We start from the raw sequence: 24,154 nt of genomic DNA on the forward strand, positions 1-24,154 counted from the left end.
CCTTTATGATTACTGGCGGCCGCTAGAGGGCGCTGCCACTACAAACGTAAATATGAGTCGGAATTTCTGCTTGAACGAGTGTTTTTCAGGGGAGGACAGAGTCGGACACACGCCAGCGACCTCAAAGTGTGTAGCAACAATAAAGCTGAAAGGATTTCTTTGTCAGCATTGTCAGACTGTGACGTTGTTTTCATTTCACTGTGATGGAATGTCTTAAGCTCTTTGACACAACACATGAATGTACTGTATGTTCATACCTATAAGCATAACATGACGGCGGGATTTAACCCTCTGGCACATAGCAGTCACTACAGTCATTATAACCCTATGAAGCAGTTAAGGTCGTGTTCTGATACAAAATGGTTAAAGCTATTTTTTCATAGTGTGATCAAACAATCTGTTCTTGATCCTCAACACGTTGTGCGCCTCTGAGGACTTAATCTACAGCTGATCCAATGCCTGGTCCAAACCTAACCTTCTAACCTCTTCTGACAATGCACCGAGCTGGCCAATCAAATACATAGAGGAAGGTATTAAATGGAACACATGCTTATATTTCACTGGTGTTTGACTCTAGTATACTTAGAATATTAAGTATAATTAAACAAACAACCATTTATCTTGACATGGTGGGAGTACTTTTTCAAACTGTCTAGTATAGTTTTTAGGTGAATCTGCACTATGAAAAGTCATGCTGCACTAGCTATGATGTGTAGTGATTTTCTGGCGTCGTAAGGCGCATCACCCAGGTGGGGGGTACACATTGGTGGTGTTAGAGAGTAGTCCATTCACCCCCCCCCCCCCCCCCCCCCCCCCGAAGCAATTTGAGTGTCAATGACAAAGCTCTATATGAATTATTAATATCAGCTAATTGAGGTTCCTGCTGTTATCTTTACAGACATATATGAACTGGATTACATTTGATACTGAGGAAGATCTTCAAGTTGTAGGAAAGGCTTTTTAATGAGTTGTTAGCAGATGTATGGATGAATATGGCATATATCATTGTGACTGATGAATGTAAAGGTTTTCTGATTTTGGACAAATATATTCAGAATTGTCCAACCACAATAAAAAAATAACGAGCACATTGATTGGGCCACAGAGCTGCGATGCTATCTTTACGGACACTCTGACATGTGGACGGAAGGAACCAAGGATCAAACTGCAAACCCTGTGACGTGGTTGACGACCTGGGCGAGCCCCTGACCCACAGCCGCTCGTTCAATACAATGCTGTCACTTCAGAAGTGGATAGAAGAGCCGCCGACGCACACTGAACACACCATGCTCAGCTCTGTGAGACATTCAGATGAAGATTTGGTCAAATTTACACATCTTTACAAGAAAGGACAAAATGGAAAAGGAGATTGTCTGATTGTTTGAAGACATTTTCTTAAGAGAGTCACATTAATACAAAGATCTATCATGGAATACCAGTATTTTATATACTGCAGTTGTTATACCAACATTTTTATATTCTGTAACATGTGTACATGGTAATAAGCCAACTTTGCTTCAAAAAGTGTTCAGTTAGTTCATCCAAGAAAAGAAAAAAGAAAAAACTTTTTAAACAATATTCAACTCACCATTAAAAGGATTACAATACCCTGCAAATGCTCACGTCTGTGTCATAATGTCTTTAAGCATATCTTTACCACAAAAGAATCCACAAAAACTCAATGCTTTGGGTAACTCGTTGGATTTGATCCTGCCTTTCATATAAAATACTTGAAATAACTGAATGCTTATTAATGATTTACATAGTCCCACGAGGAACAGAGACAACACTGTGAGACTGTGAGAAGTCATGTCAGGATAATAAGGAAGAGATGTGAAGAGTTCCACTCCAAAATGCCATATATCCACAAACAACGGAAAATCAAATTGTTGCCTGAGGTTCGTCATTCAGTGTCTAATAACTCTACAGCATTCACTCATTAAAAATGAACTCATTTCCACCACTTAATTAGGAATGAGTCTTTACAAGTAATTTCATTTGGTTTTTTGGCTGTAATGCAATTTACGGGTCATGTTTTTTGCCACATTTTGGAACAAAACTCTTCATGTTTTCCAGTTCATTAAATACAAAATGATCAAAAATATGGAACGCGCAATACCACACAGACCACTCGAGTGAATATTATTACTGGTGTTCCTGCTCTCTGGTCGCAGCAGAAGGGGTTTTTAACAAAGCAATAGACGGGGGCACAACCTTATCATTGCTAAACATGCAAAGGCCACGAGAGCGATGAAGAAAAAAGTGAGAACGGAGTCATGTACGGTCGATGGAAAAGAAATCAGAACAATAAAAACCAAATGTTTTTCATTTTGTTGTTGTGAATGGAATGTGAGGGGGAAAAGCCATCGTGCTCCTTTTCGGCTTATGAAGTGATGGGATCCGTATGGTATCAGCCTAAAATTAGAGTTAGATGACAAGATCAGTGCCACTCTTGTGTCTGTACAGTATATACCAAGCTACATCCAGCAGCCTATGTGTCCAGTCTTTATGCTAGGCTAAGCTACCTACTGGCCAGAGCTTCATATTGATCTGACAGATCCGAGAGTAGCAGCAATCAAAAATTCATAACTCTCAGCAGGAAAGCAAATCAGTGTATTTCCCAAAATGTCTAACTTCTTCTACAGATTTTCTTTTCGTATGCCACCTCACCTGCAGTTAACTAATGATTCAGACTTCCAGTTACAAAAATGTTTTCTTTAGAGTGGAAAAGCAGTTTTACACCAAAAACGCTTAACAATGACAGAGCAGTTATTCAAAGCGTGTGTATGTGTTTGAGGGGTGTGGTGTAAGACATTACTTATCAACGCATTATTCTTGCCATAAAAAGCAAATGAACTGGAAAGTGAATATGAGGCTTCCTCATGGTGTTGATGGCTGTGAGTCGTCCCCCATTCTCCAGAGTCTCTGGGATTCGGTGTCAGCTGACTTTTCAAACTGTTTTCACTGCCGTTCACCTTCATCACACAAGACCACCCACCATCACTGACACAGATATTTCCCAAGATAAATCTCCTGTAGATTAGGATGAAAACAAATATCATAGCTTTATACTTTGCCACCCAGATCACAGTCAGAAAAGAAACCAAATAACACCAGAAAAAATAAGTTAACATAATTTTGACACATAAAATTTTACAATATGTACATTATTTTTTAAATTAAAATAGATTTGTCGGTTGTCTGATTGGGTAGGTCCTCTACAGCGCGCCCCCTTTTTTTTTTTTCAACCCTCCAGTGTTATTCCACAGTGGAGTGGAAGAGTTCCCATTAAAAGCTCCATGCCAGCCAGTCAGAGTGCAAGTAAGGCTACCATCCTCAAGTCCCTGCCAATGTGTTGTCTGTGACGTCGTCGGACGGGCCGAGCCCTTAGCAACACACATGGTAGACCCTTCAACACCCTGACAAAAAGAAATAAATATAAAATATACGTAATATTTCTATATATATTCATTAAACCAAACCCAGGATAGATTTTAACTCTGATGTGTTCTCTCCATAATATAACTGTGGCCATTTTCCTTTTGCCAGTCCACTTTACTTCCCTCTTTGTATCCACATCTGTGTATTTTTGCAGTTTTTTGAGAAAAAAAAAAAGAGTCTTCTTCAAACCTGTACATCTTATACGCAATTAAACAAAATGTAAAAGTGCGTGTTTTTTGAATACGTTTTATCCACTATATCCAAAAGTGTTGCAGGCACTTAAGTCCTTCCCAAACATCGTAGGTGTTTTTCGCCAGTGGAGTAGGTTGGTTTGGTTATTCCTGGATTGGTGTGGGTCGGTCTGTCTGTATGTCTCTGTTGTTCTGTGTGTCTGGTGAAGAACGGGCCACCCCGGGCCTCTGCTAGCCCAGGATGTCCAGGTAGACCGGCGTGGCTTTCCCCATGGCGAACAGGACCTTCTGAATGTCCTTAATGTTAAGTCGCTGCTGCGGTTCCCTCTGCCAGCAGCCCAACATGATGTCATATACCTCCTTGGGACAGATCCGTGGCCTCTCCAGAATCCGACCCTGGGTTATGCACTCAATAACCTGCAGAGGAGACAAGGCAGTGGAGTGAGACAGATGATTTTCACTGACTGATTGCATTGGTTTGGTCATAATGAGAAAGCAGTGACACTGAGCAGACTGTCCTTTGAGGTTTGAACTAATGAAACTGAGATGAAAATATAACCTGTATGCATTCATTCTTAAAATTGTCCAATAATAAATGGGAAACAAGATTGTTTTTTTGCCGCAGCACAAAATAACAATAATACTGAATATCCTTGGGGGTGGATGTTCGAGATGTTGCTTAAGGAGGGATTGATCATCTCTTTGTTAGACTTGTGCTCTAATTAGCCAGATGACTCATTGCTGTTGTGACCATTTGACTTCATTTTGTGTGTCAATTACAGGCCAAAAGAATGGATGGGGTCTATTTGTGTGTAATGACTGTGGCTGCACTGACGGACTGCACAGCATTTTGTATTTCTTAAAGCATTGTCATCTCATATAATATATTTTCTTAGCTACTGAAACCAGCGCCAACACATTATTCTTTTTACAAAAGATGTTCAGTTATAAAGGCGTAGAGTAATTACCAATACAGCTGAAGAGGAAGAATGGAAACTCTCCCTAAGACATATTAAGGTGTCATGCAATTTGATGCTCTTGCAAGCTAGCAGCACAACAACACAGTGTCAGAGCAAAGAATTGGATAATCTACTCCTATCTGAAGTCTTATCTTCTGGAAAAAATGCACAACAAACCTGAGCTGTGTTTAAATAAATATGATTTCACTGTTTTTTTCTCAAGACTACTATACCAGTAAAAACCTGAAAGAATGCAAACTATAACAAGAACCAACTGGGAACACCCTATTTGATTGTTCTTAGACACTCAACTACAGCTCGCTCTACTGTGCCTAGAGTCTTGGGGGGGGGGGATATTGCAATAATTTGCCTGACTCACTCAGATCAAATGATTTGTTTCCTCTCTGCTTGTTTACACTAAACCTTCCTGTTTGGGGTTGGCTGTAGCTCCATGTGAAGTCTCTGAGGACTCGCTAGTTTACCACAGAGGACTCCAGCAGCAGATTCAGCAGATGTGGTTTTAAGGTGTAGGACAGCACTTATGTGTATGTGCTTACTGATTTACTGTGTTCATTCTTCTGTTTTGTTGGATTGTTCAATTCATTAACATTATTTATATTCATAATATTATTTATGTATTTATGTTTAAACATCTCTTAACGTCCATGTTGTGGGCCTGAGGACCCCCTTGACAACGAGATGGTGCATCTTAAGGGGTTTATCCTCTTACGATTTTTAAATAAAAACATGTTAAGAGGAAAAAAAAGAACTGGTTCTCTCTACTGTTACATTCTGTGTCTTCTGTCTTTTTTACCAAAGGAAGAGAGGCCTGGCAGAGAGACTGCCTTGAAACCTAGACTGGGGGGATATAGCATCAATTCCTGCAAAGAAATAGGGATCCTCTGCATAAATTCCCAGATCTTAAACATTACAAAAAAACAGTAGTAAAGGCTGCAGTGATCATGGCAACAGCATCCTGCCAAACAGATGTTGAAGAAAATGATCGTGGGAGTAAAATGAATGAGAGAGAATCTAATTTACAGCTGTAAAGCTGTTGTAACCGATGGAAATGAATGGTGGTCATGGTTATATGTTGGTTGCAAAGGAATTCCCACTGATTCACTGATTTAGCATTGCACCTAATTTATTGTTGGTCTCATGATGGACAGTTAAATAAGGATCAACAAACAGCAACAACACACTTTAAGTATTGAAGGAAATTTGGATGGTGCAACAAAGCAGGTCTGCTCGGTTCGTTCGTGGAATAATTGTAAAGATTTACAAGAAAAAGGTTCTTTGGAGTACAGTTTCTCAAACAAGTTCCTTCCCAAGGCTAGTTTGCAGAGGCGCCGTCGCTATATCCAGAGCCCGGCGCCGCCTTTTTAAAGAAATGCTTTCCTAGAATGTATGTGTGGTGTAGCCAGACATTCCTCCACAGACCTGTGGAGATAGGTCTGGCAATGCAAGACTACGTAAAGCCTGACACAATGGATTTTTATGTGATTGTTTTCTCCCACAATTCTCTGGTATTCTTAGCATATTGCTAGTGCAAGGTAAGGACTATGTATGACCACTTTATAAAATAACATTTTGGCGTTGGAAATGGAAATGGTTTAGAAAACCGAAGTTTACTGGGGCTTCATGGAAAGCAAGTAAAGCAAGAAAAGGGGGACAGTGAAACCAAAGAGTGTATTTTGTCACCATGGCTCTATGATCCCACCAGGGGTCCCAGATAAATGCAGCAAGACTCCAGTCCCACAACTTAAAAAGCTACTTAGACGGACAGATAAGCAGCGGGAAAGTCAGCTGCTGGAGGAGGATCAGCTGCTGCATAGAGAGCCAGGTAGGAGGGTCACTGCTGGTAGCTCAGGTATCCTAGCAAAATGTTAACAAGTAATGTCCCCTTTTATTTCATCTGAAGTAGCTGAAGTATCATCATCTTCTCTCACAGCCTGGAAGAATTTTATATATTCTGCATCGGCTTGTTCCAGCTCTTCATAGACGCTTTGTGTTCACATTGAGTGATATATACAAACCCATGGTTTTTTTTTGGGCTGCAAGATTCCATCAAACGTCTTGTGCATCATTATATACACATTCAGACTGACATATTTGGAACTCCTTTAGAATTTAAAATAAAGTTCTGTGGGTTTGAAAAATGTTGGACCGCATGGCAGTTTATACCGCCTTTTCTTCCCAGGATAACAGTATTGGAAGGCCTTGTGGAGAACGAGGCCTGTTGGAAACAAGTTCCCACAGTACACAGCTGATCAGTTATCACTGTCACTACCATTGCTAATTGTTGCTGTAATGTATCTTTGCCTAACCTGCGCAAATCTAAATAGCTGAAAAAAAAGTACAATATACCAGTTTAAGACAAAAATTGCAATAGATGATGGTGGATTTTCACTTTTATGGCTATGACATAATCTGGTGCTCATCTCATTTCATGGTTATAAGGTTTGAAAAGCAATGTACTTCAATCAGCTGAGTGTTTCATTTAGAGTGTCTCAAAAATCTTTCAGCTCGAGATACACAGAAATGTGGTTATACCTATTTGTGTCAAGCCTAAGAACATATTGATGTTTCAATTGGAATACTTTTAAGTGTAATGCATGCCAGGTTATTATTTTAGGTCAATTCATTTTCTCAATAGGCGCGTTTTACAGGAGTAATCCTAATTGAATTTTATTGATTCAAAGCAGAGCATTCCAATGAAAAAACAAACCAATCCTAAGTGTTATATAATGCGGCATCTTGTCTAGTGGCATCAATTTATCACCTCGTTGGGCCAGCGCGAGACTCAAAAAGAGAAGATAAACAACACGAGGCAGTAGATTAAGATCCAGACTGGCTGTGTTCATTTAAGTCTCTTATTAGACAGCTCATTCTTTCCCTTCAGCTCTCGATGCTCTGTGACCGAACAACAAGCTATTCCATTCTCTTGACTTTAAAAACAAATCAGTTCATTTACTGTTTCTTTGTGATTTGAAATAAACACACTTACTTGAATGAAAAAAATAAAAAAGCCTTTTTCTGTGTGATAAACTGGAGCTGTAATTTTCAATGTAGCATGAAGGCCTGCAGCACGTTCTTCGTTAATAAATAGGGTTTCTCTAAGCATCAGGGGCGGTGTACCTCATTGTTGCCCAGCTGAAACCAAGGCTGCTTCCCATAGGTAAAGATCTCCCACAAGATGACTCCAAAGCTCCAGACGTCGCTTTCTGTGGAGAATTTCCTGTACATGATGCTCTCTGGGGGCATCCAGCGAATAGGTAGCATGGTGTGTCCTCCAACCTGAGGAGAAGGGACAAAAAAGAGGAGAGGAGATATTTATTGCAAACGAAATGAAGCTAAAAACATGATTAGAAAATTCAGTCATCAACCCAACTCCCAGGCGTCTGGGGATTAACTGTCCTTGCATGTAACTGATACGATGGGCTTAACATCTCATGAATGTCTGCTGTGCGCTTGGATGTTGACAATAACACAATACAGGAAAAGGCCCACTTATCAACCACCTGCTGTGTATGTATCCAATCGCAGGATGCAAAATTCTTTAGGTTATGGTATTAAACCTCCCCTTTCGTTCTTAATGGAAAATAGCAATCTGCAATCCCTTCTCTGTAGAAGTACTGGCACTAAGCAGAGGATCTGAGTCTCAAAGCGTGGAATTGAATGTGTTCTAATCAGTTTTTCAAATAATTTGGTTTCAACCAAGGGGTTAAGAAAACCGCTGAATGCATGCTTACATGGATCCTCATAGTGGAGAAGTTCATGTGGCTAGTAATGTAAATGTGATTAAACTCTACATTCCAACAGGTAAACCTCCTGCATTCATATGAAGGCTTGCATGTAGCAAAGTGCCAGGCGAGATGGTATACATGACTGTAAGCTCTCTAATGTCTTCAAACCAGCAACACGTCACCCTTGCTGTAATTCTGGCTGGCTATTAATCGATTAAACAATCTTCTATTAATCATCCTTGCTCTCAGCTTCCATTAGCAGACATTGTTTTTAAATCTATTTCTCATTCATGTCACTTACAGTGTTTTAATGAGCTGGACAAGACTGATGTGTGAATGAGTGGCAAAATATTGCAAGTTTCAGCTCAAAACCCTGGGACAGTATTAATTACAGCGATGACTGTGGAGCTCAGGAGTCATTATTGGCAGATAATGTTATTAACATGACGCTTTCTGCAGAATGCCAAACTGCTGCTGTGATTACTTTCCGTTCTAAGAGAAGTGTTTAATAGTACAAAAGGTTGTCTCAGCATATATTTTTTTTCTTCCTTTTTTGGTCAGTTAAGCTCAAAATCAATTTCCATATACCGTGCAATAAATATGATGGTTGCTGACATAGGTCCCATGTAGTATAACAAAGTCCCACAAAAAATAGAATATGTGGTATCTAAAAAAGTTGGAGTAAGTACAACAAAGATTTAATGGAAATAATGAAATCTGGAGTAAAGATGGAATACTATACTATAAAGAAAAACAAAACTTCAAATGAATTGATAGGTTTGAGTAAACAATTGAGAATATATATCTATATATATATAGATATATACATATAAATACCTATATATATCTATATATATACATATAAATACCTATATATATCTATATCTATATATATATAGATATATGTATATACTGTATGTATAGTGAGTGTATTGCAATATATTGTAGAACCTAATACACACTCCTACCTGATTATGTAAACAAATTTAAAGTGTCAAAGTGTAACACTAGGAATACCTTGCAATACTTAAAGTAACTACTACAATGGATTACGTTGTCCTATCACTTCCTTCCTTGGTGATGTTTTGCTGCCAATTAGTTGTTATCTGCTTTAGTTTTGGCTTTTTGGCTATTGCTGTTGTTATCTTGACATTTTTTCAAGATAAAAAAATTGATATTTAAGCCACTTTGAGTTTTTCAATCTCTTAGTCAGTGGAAGTACTCCAGCAGCGTATCAGGTCACACATCCATCATCGCAAACCACCCATCCATCCATCCATTCACGAATCCATCTATCCAGCCATCTATTCTTCCCAGCTCATTTTCTGTGCTTGAGGGCACTACTTTCAAATACCATCAGCTCTGAAATCATCATTAGGACAACCTCTTACTGTAGCTGCATTCACACGGCTCCTCTGCTCTACCTCTGGGTTACAACACAATCACATTCATTTAATCATAATAAGCTCTTCTCCCAACTCCATTTACCAGCTCCAACATCTGTGTGCCTTCAGCTGTGAGCATGGTGTTGCATTTTAAGTATTGAGAAGAGAAGAAAAAATCATCTCAAGTCTTACTAATTACCTCCTAGTTCCGTAGCGCGCTCATTGCACATTTCCTTTGACAGTCCAACCCAATCTCTGCGTGTCAGCTTGACGTGGCAGATGAATCTTCTGGGTGTTTTTTAAAGAAACGAGATTTGTCATTCTGCCAAAAGGCTGCTACTTCCTGGCCATTTATATGGAACGTCCTCTAGTTTGTTTGTACACTTCATCAAATTTAGTTGCTGAGTGCGAGGCCTCTGTTTGTTTGCCTTTACTCGCCCTTCATCTATAACCTTCTCCGAGTCCTGGATCGGGTCGCACTAGTTATCTGTACATTATTACTATGCCGCCGTTGCTTGGTTCTGTGTGAAAAAACAAAGCCGGCATAGCAGGTAGGCATAGCAAGGCTGTTGTGGAGTTTCTGCGTGAAAGTGACTGTAGCGTCATTTAAGAGTCAACTGTTGTTTAACCCAGAGAGCCCAAGACATTGCTTTGAAGAAGTGCACCATTTATGGTTAATATGTCTTGGTAAAAATTCAAGGTCTTTATCCTCTTAATATCTACACTATGGTTCTAAGTATTGTGTGCCATATTGGTCCCCTGGACGTCCTCAGTGTTGTTCTGAGTGTCTTGTAGAAGTTAATAACTGTGTCTAGCGTGGAGCGTTTACTGTCATATCACAAGGCTGCATGCCTTGCTTACATGTATCGCAGATCGATATTTGTACACATAGCCTGGAGGTCAACAAGACCATTACAGTTTTCTACAGAAACGTCTATATGCTGACTGTGAATCCAAAGCACACTCCATTAACCTCCAGAATGTCCAACTTATGTCTTAGAAGTGTTTCAGCAAAACAAACCGAGTGCGTCATTTCACTTCCCTTCCTCCCTCGCTCATTTAATGCTGTAGTCAGTCTTTAACTCTTTCTTCTCTTTGAACAAGTGATTAGATGCAAGTGAAACTGTGACTGCAAAAATAGTCTTGAAACGTTTATCAAAATAATTGGACTTTGGATTTTGAATTCCTATTTAGTTCTGGCAGCGACACATTGTCATGTTGAATTGATTTACTCCTCAGCACACAGTGTTTCAAAAACTTATTTTCTCACATTCATCTTAAAGTCCAGAGAGGGTTTGCTGAGCAAACGCTTATTTTTCAGCTCCATCCTGCTTCACATTAATACATTTACACACATTCACACCTCAGAGCACCCCGTCCAACCACAGTCTTCTACTAATCCCACCAGGAGTTGAGTGCCCTGCTCAACTGCATCTCAGTACATCTCAAGGTTGTAATCTGCAAAGAGAACATTTTAGTGTCGTTTTCCCTGGATCCGCCAGTCCCATTTCCCTGGATCCTAAGGTTCCCTTTCTCTGCATCTTGAACACACACAGTATTTGAATTTCAGTGGTGGGTTTGCAATAGTTTTCCCTCTCATTCAACCTTAAACTCATTTGCGGGGTTTCTGCTGCAAGCTAATGGCCAAATGAACACTGACCTATACTCCACCTGGTCTCATTAGACATGACATATTTTATCATTGTACACTACATTGAGCCAATATCTATGCCGAGACCAGTCGCCCCCTTTGTTTAAAAGCTTTGAGCCGAGCCTAGCTGGGTGGGCTGAAAGTGAGGTGAAGGAGTTGGCGAGGGGCTGTATACCAATCTGTCCCCCTGTGGAGCTTTAGAAAGATTAAACAAAATTAATTAAGTTCCTGTTAGTCTAAATGACTTATCTGAGGTCCACCCAGCCCACTGCACGCACGGCTAAAGCTCATCAGATGCATACTAATGATTCAACCACTGCTGCTGTGGCGAGGGGCATTAAAACTGGCTGACTCTCTGCTTCCCAAATGATTGCAAGCTATCACCTTGGGTTTTTGTCACAAGGCCATGGTAATTAGCTTGGAACATGGGGGGAAAAGGAAAAAAAGGCTGAACACATAATAAAAATAAAATAATTGCCCCAGTAATTATCCTCATCTTTCTCACTCAATGTCACATCGAGAAGCTGGCAGTGCTCTGCGGGGAGTGAGGAATGAGTCTGGGGCTTTTTCTTGTTGCTGTGTAAACTGGATTAGTGCTCTGCCTGTCCCACCGTAGCAGGGGAGTGATTGGATTAACGGCATGGAGAGCACAGCAGCATGGCAGGGGGATAGATTACTGGCCCACTTGGGCTCTTCGATGGGCGCTCTGTGGCCTGCAGAGAGCCCTGGGAGGCCCCAGACATCTTTAAGGGCCCCGATAACCATCTAGACACACTCTCTCTCCCTGCTCTAACCACGTTGCTATCTCTGCTCTCCCAGCTCAAACAGCAGTGAACACAAGTTCCTTTTTTAGAGGCTATGATGTCCATTAGGTTTCTACCTGCTGCATTGCTGCCAAGTGGAGATAAAGTGGTATCTACTCTGTCCTCAGCATGCCAGTGGGTAGTGAAAGTTTCTAAAGATTTTCAAAACACACACACACAGACACACACACACAGACACACACACACATTTACATTTTTAGTATTTAGCTCTCAAGACCGACAACCTGCAATTCAATGTGTAGATGAGCTCCTTAGTGTTGCTGAATTTGAAACAGTTAGCATTACAGCCTTGTGATGCCGGTACATTAGAAGAGAATGCATGGGAGGGCTTTCAACATGGGTTCAATTTGGTGATAAATGAATAACAAGACTAAGAGTCTACAGACATGTTGGCAGCTCTGTGAGGCTAAATTTAGGCCCAGCAATGCTTGCGCTAAATGCTAACATCAGTGTTCAAAATGTTACACTTTGGTTTTTTTATGGATTACAACATGAAAGATGTTCATTGGTGAGCTTTAGGGGGTGCTGGTAAGAAGACTGTGTTACCTTTGAACAGAGCCAGGCTAGGTGTTTTGCCCTGCTTCTGCCTAATGCTAAGATAAGGCAACCAGCTGCTGGCAGTAGCTTTATATTTGCTCTACACATCATCTAAGTCTTGCCTGAGCGACTAAGCATGTTTACCAAAATGTTGAACTTGCTCTAAAGAACTATATTTGTTGAGCTCTCTAAAGGCAGACTTCCTCTGAGGTCAACAGTAGCGCCTTCTTCACAGCTTGGATTTATTACTCAATAAGAGAGTGATCATGTCGGGAGGCAGGAATGCTAGGCTAAAAAAAAAAGAAAGGCCCGAGGAGAGAGGCAAAAAGAGTTTTTTCATCCCTTCATGCAGCAGTAATACATATGGCCTGTGTACTCATTAGAACCAGACTGCACACAGTTTTGAGGAGCTTGTGCTTGTTAAATAATGCAGCAGAGGAATGGCTGTTTGATCCGTGAAACATAAGAAACCTGGGGAACATTTTTCTTCAAAGCAAAGCGGTACAGGTAAGTGGAGGCTTCCTGGCACAAAGAACACTGAGGCCTTGAAATGGAGTCATTAAATTATAACATTGTTTCTGTGTTTGAGTGTCATTAGTCTGATCCACAAATGCAGATTCTGGCTTTAAAACTATATTTATTTCCAAGCCAAATGATTGTGTTCCTTCTATTACCTTACTAAGGTTAGCTGGACACAGGCCTTTTCTCAAAACCACCCTCCTTTACTTTCAGACAACCATCACTCATGGAAATAAGAACTATGAACAAATTCCTGCCATTGCTAAATGGAAGCATGCAGGATGCAATCAAACCTTTGCACAAAAGTCAAAGATTTTTTAATATCCTCAAGCAAAAAAGTAGAAACTGGAAGCCTCTCCATATTATCCTCTGACAGTGAACTCTAAGTCATAATATGGCTGTAATGAGCTGTTCTGAAGGTATTTATCTCCTCGTCGGGAACATTTTCAGAAAACAAAACTGAAAAAAAACTTTTGTAGTACTTTTTATGCCACCAAAAATTTAATTTAACAAATTACAAAAATCCAATTACTGTACAAAATCAATGATTAGCTTTATTAGACAGCTGATTCAACCTAACCAATGACTATAGTACTACTGGCTATTATAAGAAAAATGACAGACTTAGTAGAGATGCACCGAGCAATCTTCTCGGCTGGTTTAGATTTTTTTTAGACTGTATTTTTAGACCATTTTTGACATCATACATAAACATTTGTGTTACTTTTCTTTAATAATTTCATATTAGAACATTGAGTATTAAACAACTGTTAGATGTTATCCAAAACTGCAACAGGTTGCAAGACTTTCTGTCACTGGAAGTGCTACTTAAAAGTGAATTGCAATGTCCCACTTTGCCTGAATAAGTAGCTAAATTCGCCGCTGGTTGCTTTTTAGAAATAAAGTTGCTGATAATGTCTGAGAGGTCTAAGACAAAGTCTGGCTGGGATTGGTCCCCAGTCACAGCCAATCAATCAATGCATCATTATAAATTAGCGATTGAGGGCAATCGTGTTTACTGCACTGTACTAGTAACTCTGCTCTGTATCAAAGAAGACATGCAACAGAAAGAAATAGCAACAGAAAGAAATTATACCTCGAGAAATTAAAACATATATTAATGACATTTGAGAAGACATGGGCTATATATATATATATATATATATATATATATATATATATATATATATATATATATATATATATATATATTTTACTCTTCCTACTTTAATGCTAGGCATCTTTAGAGCATTCACTGTCATTTATACCTTCCTAAACATGCATAATTCAGTGCTTGACTCTGAACTCAGGAAACATCACCTGATATATATCGGGAGGCTGCGGTATGAAACCCCTACATAGCAGGTGCCGGGGCTGCCGGCGGCCTGTGCAGGTTCTGCAGTTGTCTCTTTTGAAACAACACAGAAGCATTCAGAGCAGGCAGAGCAGGAGGATATGACAGATGGGTGTGATTTAGGACAATATTCATCTCTTTCTTTAGGTTGTTCCCTCCTGCTGCAAAGTGTCTCGGGAGTCCCAGAGGGCAACAAGCGCCAATACGACTAGTCAGCGATGGGAGGACTGTAAACTTGGCAGGGCGCTGCTATTTATTATCACTCAACACAGGGAACGTGTCCAATACAGTTAGGAGCGCTTATCTCTGGGCTCTGTCAGTATTCCTCTGTGTAGGCAGACAGCGATGCTATCACAACGTACCAAACAGCAGCTTCACACGAGGCCACACACACACACACACACACACACACAGAAACCCACCTCTGGTTTCTGACTAATCTAGCATACATATTTGCAAAAACTATTCCTCACTGCAGTGTGTGTTGATTCACTAAATTATTCAATAAAATATTCAAACGTCTAAACCTTCCTCACTACGCGTACCACTGAGTTTGATAGCAGGAACCAATGCAAATTCTTTTGATTTTTTCTTTTTTTTCACTAAGTATCTTGCTGCATATTCCCCTTTTATCATACTGCAGTCCTTTTCACTGCTAACTCCATTGTTAGCCAGAGCAGAGAAAGTGTAGCTACATGTGGAGTGAGCAGCTGCTTCTTTTCACCCGTCAGTTTTATGTGGCCGGAGGTCCTGCCCGCACCGCACAGACACCCGGAGCAGCCAGCACGAGTCTTCAGTGTAGTGGCAAGGACTTATGAATATGACGGGCACTGCAGCACCCCACAACACCCTGACACTCCCTCATTAATATACTGTATATTTCACTCACAGTCACTTACATAATCTAAGAGTAAAGACATATAAATAAGAATAAAGTACAAACCCCAGCTAACACGGCTCCTTCTTTCCCGGTTAGTTCTTCTTTCCGTAGAAAGCTCTTCGGCTACTCTTTGTCTTTGGACTGAACAGTTGACTCACAGCACTTACAGTATACTCGGCTTATAATTGTTCCGGCAAAAACACTCCGCTAAACAAATTAATCTTTAAACAGAGCAGTGAGTGCCTGCTAAATGAGCTGTGACTCGGTCTTCACAGACAATTAGATGAAATGTTCTTTTCGCCAAAACAAGGAAACACACAGTTTTGTCCTGAGGGGCCCCGTGCAACCACAGATGATATCATTTGGTGAGCTTAGCAAAATTAAATACATAACAACAAATTTACCTGGCCTGCTAATATACGTGTTATTTGACTATTCTCTCTATTTTATTTACCAATTTAAACAATTTTTACTGATATGAAAAAATTAAAAAATTGTGTATATTGCCATAGCAAACATTTTGTAATGAAAAAGACTTAATTAGGTTTAATTAGACACTCATGTAATGAGGGAGAGAAATGCCAATATATCTTAAGCAACTCCAGCTCAAATATTAGTCTCGTAGAAACTTTCTCCTGGCAGAAGTAAAACATTTTATAGAGGGCTTTGTTTGCATGTGGCTACTACAGTGAGCCTAAACATGAAATCATGAGCCTCCGTGGAATAAAATGTATTCATAAAAGACACACAGAAAATCCCTGCGTGCATACTGCTATTATTGGAACAGGGAGACTTGATGCTGCACAAACCTACATGCACGTGGAATAGCATGAGATCATAGTAGTAACTACAGTTACCATAAAACTGGCCTACATGAAACCACCAGTGTCTAAATATTCAATTATCCTCATCCACAAAGAGATTATTATAAGTGTTCAACACTGTTAGTATACATATGGCCTCAATGCTAAACCCACAAAAAGGACTATTACATTTCAGGAGTGGGGCTGGAAAATACATATAAACCATTAATCTATGTCACAGAGCACAAGGAAAGTCTTTGATATTCTGTAATATAAATTGTTTCACATGAGCACAAAATTCAAATCAGTTTGGAAACTGGTCTTGGATTAAGACAATGTTGGAATTTATGTATGTTTGAGTTGTTGTTGTTAACTTTTATATTATTTGGGCCTTAAAAGCCTCCCCCCCCCACTGCTCTGCCGGGATCAGAGATCTGTAACAGAAATATTAATGACCATTTTTAATAATAGGACCAAAACACACACACACACACACACACACACACACACACACACACAGATTGCACTAAACAATACAAACACACACACACAAACATTTTGCCATAATTCTTTAACAACTCAAACAAAATATTCAGATTTTAATAACATACACACCACATATTGTATATGGTGTGCATGGAGGAGCAATGTACTAAACACATCTCGCTCAAATTTCCTTACAAATCATTTTATGTGTGCAGAACTGCTCACCCAGCAGGCATGTACTTCATAACTGCTGGCGTTGCCCCCAGCATGGTCCGAACTGGCCCAGCTGCCACGCTGGGAAAACAAAATCAGACGCACCTAAAGTCATTTAACAAGACCAGGCTGTTCAAGGGATCCAGATATGTAGCAGCCATTACGCCATAATGTCCACTTATTTATTCAGCAAAATGCTAAAATCTTCAGCCCAGCAGCTGCCGCCTGGTCTGTGGTGTTCAGAGTTTCTAATCGTGTTAAAGAGTAGAGAGGACATGAATGGGAGGCTATATAAACGAGCCTCTAAGCATCAGGCTGGAGGCTCAGCAGGCTCATCTCCTACCACACGGCTTGGTCCTCACAGGACTGGCTGAGGCTGACTGGGGAGGGACCGCTGTTAACGCTCCATAGCAAAGGAAATAAAATGTAACAAAAAACAACCAAAACAAGAGCAGCAGTCTTCCCCCTTAGAAATATATGGGTAGTTAGCAAGCAAAGGATTTATTTAGGGTTGTTTTGGACTCAAAAAGTATTGTGAACAACTAAAAACGTCCTTGTTATGGTTCTGGCATGCTCGTATGCCTTACTGCGCGTGCCTTGTGTTAAAATGTATAGGAAGGGGCCTAGTAGGGATGTAACGACACCAGGGACTTCGGTAACAAGTTAGGACCAAATTTCTAAAAACGTGATGGTACTACAATTGCTACAGTACCGTACGTACGATGCCTAAGTGTTCTAGTCTGCCGATGAAAAAGGACGACCAACAGGAAAACAGAGCGCCTCGTCTCTGGTGCCGTGCAGGAAGGCCTGAGCGTCTGTTTCTCCCTGCTAACAACGTTAGCTGCAATAGCTGACATTAGCTAACTTTAGCGCTTGTTTTAGCCGACCTCTATAACGTCAGTATATTAACTTTATCCAGCACGGTTCTAAATATTTTGTTTACACCGTGGTTCTGACTTTGCTGTGGAGTATCTTGGGTGTTATCAGTACCAACTACTATATTCATGGTGCCATTTTTTCCATTTGAACATAGTCAGAACATAGTTTTTATGGAAAACATTTTTTAAGTGTGGGCAAAGTGAACATGTCTTTCATCTTTATCACTTTTGAGGGCCTGACCTCTGAAACCTCTCTAGCTCCCCAGTATCTTGATGGCAAATTTAATGGCATGAATAAGAATGGTGGTGAAGTCTTACCCTGTAGTAGTCACTGCTGTAGATGTCCCTGGACATGCCAAAGTCTCCAATCTTAACCAACAGGCCATTGCCCACCAGGCAATTACGGGTCGCAAGATCTCTGTGGACAAAGTGCTGGGAGCCCAGGTAGACCATGCCCGAGGCAATCTGACTGGCGATGTGCAGCATCTGGGAAAGGCCCAGCTCTCCGTTGGACTGCAGCGGCTGGCCATCTACCAGGATCATGGCGTCTGGGCCGTGGGCTCTGGGTTACAAAAAAACAAACACATACATTGATTTGATTCGAAGAACTAATATTGATGATGGAGTCCTCTCTTCATTGTTTTTAAAGAGAGAAACACTCACTGTAGCCAGCAGTGGACATCGCAGACAAACTAAATGTTCTGAAACAGTCACACAAGTAGAGAAGAGCCCTCACGTTACTGCACTGACTCAGGAATGTCAGCCATGAAGCAATATCTATCTAGAGTGGGCTAACATTAGTCCCAATACGCCTCTGGTTATAGACCAAATACATGGGCTTTGGCCTGTATTGAATTAAGATATTTTAATTGCTTAGGAAATATCTCATGGAATAATTATTTAATATAGTTGTGTCATTTATTCCTTTTACAGTTACATAATCTCATTTTAACAACTGGATGTGGGAACCTTTAGAGCCTTTTCAGCATGACAGACTGTGACATCACTGCCCCTTTAAGAAGTAACCCAAAGCTCCTTAGAGTCCTAACAAACCCTTATCCTGGCAGTGCTGGTTCTTCTTTGTATTTTTTGAGAATAATTAACATAACTAAGACAGACTGCAAGAAATATTAACACACTAACTATACCCTGTAAGTACACAGCAGCTTTATATGCAAAGATAAACTGTTAAGTGTCAGTTTTAATTAATTATTATTTTTTGGGCTGAGTCTTTGGTGGTTTGGAGCCGTTTTTGTCACAATGTTGCATATCCCAGCCTGTCAGAAATTTTAACCAAAGCTAAGGAATTTCATCAAGGTACTCTTAGTTGTATATTTATCAGAAAAAGCCACTTAGCATTTCATTTCCTGTGAGAAGGTCCTTCTCGCCACTGTGACCACAGACAGCACTTCTCCCAATCTCTCTCTCAGACGGTCTTCCTTTTACCATTTCTCAATTTTAGTGCAATTCAATGTTCTTGGCTTTAAGTGGGTGTGGAATAATTCAGCCCTACTGTAGAGGGATTAGTAGTACTCGTCCTTAGTGTGTCTTTCTACTTCTTAATTCAGTGAAATCTACTATTGGCTGAATGAGTGCAGGTTGCCCTCTTCCTTTATCTGAAGTTTGAGCTGGACCCGCACATCAGATACTCTTTTCATTCCTAGCGATTCACCACACATCTCATTTGTTAAATGTGACCAACAGGACAAATAGACCAGAAATCTGCCTCGTCTTGCACCTTGCATGAAAGAATTTCATCATTCGCGACATTGCCTTTCATTTCAGGAATGACTTCCCAACAGAAAGTCTTCACGCACTCTTGAATCACACACACACTCAATCGTAACATGTCATCTTTTCAACTATTGCACAAACTTCAAAAACAAGATAGACCCCACACACACACACACACAGACAGACACACACAAAGACACACACACACACACACACACACACACACACAAAGCAGCTGTCAATTCACTTGAAACAACACACTTCTGTCCCACACACTTCTGTTTGCACTGACATCAACTCCAGTGAAGCTTTCCATTACCAAAGGGCTCGCTGTACGGCATCATGTCGCTTTTGTTGAAACGTATTAGAGGTCACTTCCCTCAGCACGGTCTGACGTTACAGAACAAAAGCACTAAAGCACTCGTGTTTGCTAACTCCGAACACGGTGAAGTTGGCTGGATATTGTATCATATCAAGTTTCACACTTACTTACTCTTAATAAGTTGGTGGACAATTAATTGTACCAGTACCATGAGTGAATATGTCCCACAAACACACACAAGCACACACACAGACATACACACACAGGCACTTTGACTTTGACCCACTATAGTTTGCTACCGTCTGTTCATATGATGTATTTCTAATTTCCTCCAGCAGCATACCCTGATATATTACGGTTAAATTGACTTAACCTTCAGTGAAGAACTGACCTGAGAAATTTGTTGAGGTCGCCATGCTTCATGTATTCAAACACCATGATGAGAGGGTCTCCGTCCACACACACTCCGTAGAATTTAACGATGTGGTCGTGCTGCAGATTGGTCAGCAGCTCTGCCTCCCTCTGGAAGTCCTTTCTTGCCGACAGGTTGGGATCTTTCAGCGTCTGAAAGGGAAATTATAAAAGTAATCTTTACTCATGGAAATGGATGGTTGAGCCAGGCAAAGCTAACCAAGGCCTCTCGGAGTCCAAGTTTGGAGAAATCCACTAATGTCTCCATTGTAGCCCTTAGCTCCTTACAGTCAGTTATGTGTCTAATGATAAATGATAAATTCCAGTGATTTATAATGGAAGCCAGGTATGAAACTATATATACTGTAACTCAAGGTAAATGTGCGTTATCGTTATAATTATACTGGTAGATAAATTGCTTTTTCATTTATTGAAGCAAAACATATGAGGGCAACTTCCTTAACATGAAATTGAAAATGTTTGACTACAAATTGATACATTTTAATTATGGTGAAGTTTAAGACCAAAACCTTGTCTCTTGTGGAGGAGGCATATAATAAACCCTGTCCTTGGTTCAGCCTAGACGTCCGGCCCTTCCAGGACACACCTTCTTTGTCCACATCCTGTGTCTGGCCCCAAAAAGTGTGCAACATTTTGAGTTTTACCCTGTGCTCTTCATCTTTGCCTACCGTTCTCTATAATTCAATTAGTTAACAGTGTCTGTAGTTCATCAGTCCTTCACTTTGGTCCACACTGAAATATCACAACTTTTGGCTGGATTTTCACACAATTATGTGCAGCCATTCATGGTCTGCAGTGGATAATTCCCACAGACTTGATCACCTCTCTTTTCCTCTATCACCACAGTGGGGATGGCAGTTTTGTTTTTGAGTGAGATGGCTCATCAACTGCTAATTGACTTAGCATGAAATTTGGCACAGATATCCAAGGTCCCCTGTAAGTCCTAACAATTTTATGGATGCACACATCCCATGCTGTTGTCCTCACTGTCGTTCATTAATTCCTGATGATGGACATTTCGTCAGGCGTTAACTTTTCCATTGTTTTCTACAAGATATTTAGATAAAGATGAGAGGCCCTATGTGAGGGCTTAACACCACAATATACAAGACTGGACATCATACAGTATCTTTTTTATAACCAATCATCTGTTCCCTTTTATCACTGCTTCCAGCTCATGTTGTCGATGCAATGTTTGCCCCCCTCCTCCTTTAGTCCTACCAGCACAAGCTGGACTTCATGGCAATAGAGAAGATCTCAGCGGGAAAACAGTTAATGATAGTCAATGGTAAAAACAAGACTGGGAGGAAAAAAATGTTCAGCAAGTGATCTTAAGTGATATGTATGTTATTCAGTAATACAGTGAACCGTAGGTGGTTATGAAAAATATCCATCTAATGGTTAGTGGATATGCATAATATCCACCTAACAAACCCGTACCTAATTTTTAGACAGCTGGGTGAAACAACTGTACACAAAACCAATTGATCTGATTGGTTCATGGATCGAACAGGGAGTGCCTTGAACTCATTCGAAGTGGAGTATGCATCATTTCTTAAGATGTCAATCGAAGGTGGCAGTATCAGATAAAAGGGGGAACAAATCAAATAACAGCAATAACATGCTATTGCTGCCTCTGTCGGAGAAAAAAAGACTCTGGGCACATCATTCGTAACAAGGAAACAAAGCAAGTTGCCTCTCTGGATCTCCTTGGCCTGGAGTCCTGCTTTCTCAGCGTGCTGCTGACGTTATTACAGATGGAGAGACCTCGGGATGGAAATCCATTTACTCACATGTGCTGTTCCTACAGTGCTGGAGGTGGTTGAAATGTACAGAAGAGTAGGTAAAATGGCCATAAAGTTCTATTACCAAATCAAACCGCACTCTTAAGGAAATGTTTTGTGTCTGGGCATTCCTCCAAGACAATACCTTCAAGTGCTTGCCTACAATAAATTAAGGCAAAGCGCTGCAAGGAATTTTTCCTTTGTTGACCTGTAAGTGTATTCAGAGAGCCTCTTTCTGCTTTATCACATACAAATACATGTCCAGAAGAAAATGCATATTGTATTGTTTAAAAAAATAAAGAGGTCATTGTAAAGGAGGCTTGTTATGAATTATTTCTGTAATTCTAATAAAAGGAAGTGACAGCCAGACTCTCCATCATCTTTGTCTTAACTCCTCCACTAACTTCCTGTCTGTAATGTGATCGCCTCTTTTATTATTTCCCACAAAACACTCACTGTCAAGGTTAGGGCGGTTTTCTGACTGATTTTTCTTTTACTGGGTTTGCTGAGTCTGCAACCTCATACTCAGTGTCACCCTGCTTTGCATTCATACACTTCTGAATATTCACACTGGGAGCTGGCAAGCTCTTTGAAAGCACTGAGAGCCTCCACGCATGTGCAAAGCTTTAAGCTCTTTAAAACAAAGCATCATGTTCAGTGGAGTATTAACTTAGCTTGACAGTATTACTCATCTATTGGCTGAGAGATAAACAGGTTTTGAATGGATACAAAGACATGTTAAGACTGGGGAGTCCAACCCCCGGCAGGCGAGACCTTAACCAAACCAAGGAATTATTTATTTTTGTCTACATTGAGTCTCAAGTTAAAGATTCCAAATCTCCCTACTAACAGTAATATTCATTCTTGATTTTCATATTAGTAAATGTCCGTAATGCCAACCTCGATCAGTGACAACTATTGTGTAACATGCTGGAGATTCAACCTACTGTCCACCATGTTAATGGAAGCTTAGAGAGAACAGTGGTAGGAATTTTTCTGAGATCCCTTGCTGAACATTTTGTCATTTTGAGTAATAGTTTGACATTTTGGGAAACTATGCTTAATCACATTCTTGCTGGGAGTTAGAAGAGAAGATTGATGCAACACTCATATGTGTCCATTAACTATACAGCAACAATCAGGAGACAGTGTGCTTAGCCTAGCGTATGTGCCACCCTCCAGTCTCCCTACGTAACACTGTAGTTCACTCCATAGTGAGCAGCGAATTGGGATTTTGGACACCTACTAAATCTCATAATTTTGCAGAGTTGCAGAGTTGCTTGTGCCAAAACGCTTGCTAGCTAGTAGTCTCACAGTGCCAGACCTTCCTCCGCAGCGCCGCAGTGGAAGGTCTGGCTAGTCCACTCGAAATTCTTGGATAATAGAAAAACCTTCTCTAGTTTATTGGCCTTTCTTTAAACCAATCACAATTGCCTTGGGCGGCGCTGGACGCAGCGATGGTGCCTCTGCTAAATAGCCTCAGGGATGAACTTGTTGTGGTGGAAGGTGTGATCGTAGGGAGGCCAGCTCTGGAATTAAAATGGCTGTCGAGTGAGTGATGACAATTCTACTCCAAAAAAATGATGAACAGAATTTGATGGTCAGTTATGGCTTGGAGGATTTAGGATGCCAACACAAAGAAAGTGGAAGGTGAGGGGCATCCGGCCGATTTAAAGGCAGCTTAAAGGTAAGTTAGATCTGAGCTGGAGGATGGTGTCAGAGGGCGCACTAGACTGATGATGGCACAGCCCACTGCAGGGCCTGGTGATAGGTCAAAGCAGGATTCAACATGCCTACTGGGCTTGTGTAGGAAGGCTCACCTACCTTTTGGCACATTTTACCGTGCAATGAAAACTATCTGCACGTGTACTTCTCAAATCTATTAATAGAGACGCACTGCCTTGCATTGTGGGGTTGCTAGCAGTAAGTAGTGTACATGAACAATACTTGTTTTTCTCCCTTGTGGAATTTTTGAAAGCCCTATGTTGTGGATGAGGGGGAGAAATGTTTCCAGT

The 24,154-nt window shown here is 40.5% G+C and overlaps 1 protein-coding gene across 1 annotated transcript in view; it reads right to left on the reverse strand.

Moving 5' to 3' along the window:
- Nucleotides 1-1,323: 1,323 nt before the first annotated feature.
- The window catches only part of ntrk3b (neurotrophic tyrosine kinase, receptor, type 3b), a 171,315-nt gene continuing 148,484 nt past the window's right edge, over nucleotides 1,324-24,154 (reverse strand). Inside the window, 5 exon segments of the mRNA XM_032523479.1 lie at nucleotides 1,324-4,049; nucleotides 7,730-7,888; nucleotides 17,002-17,070; nucleotides 18,186-18,429; nucleotides 20,315-20,487. Coding sequence (XP_032379370.1) covers nucleotides 3,864-4,049; nucleotides 7,730-7,888; nucleotides 17,002-17,070; nucleotides 18,186-18,429; nucleotides 20,315-20,487 — 831 coding nt within the window. The 3' untranslated portion in view covers nucleotides 1,324-3,863.

Source organism: Etheostoma spectabile, chromosome 1 (genome assembly GCF_008692095.1).
Source record: "Etheostoma spectabile isolate EspeVRDwgs_2016 chromosome 1, UIUC_Espe_1.0, whole genome shotgun sequence".
Taxonomy (NCBI): domain Eukaryota; kingdom Metazoa; phylum Chordata; class Actinopteri; order Perciformes; family Percidae; genus Etheostoma; species Etheostoma spectabile.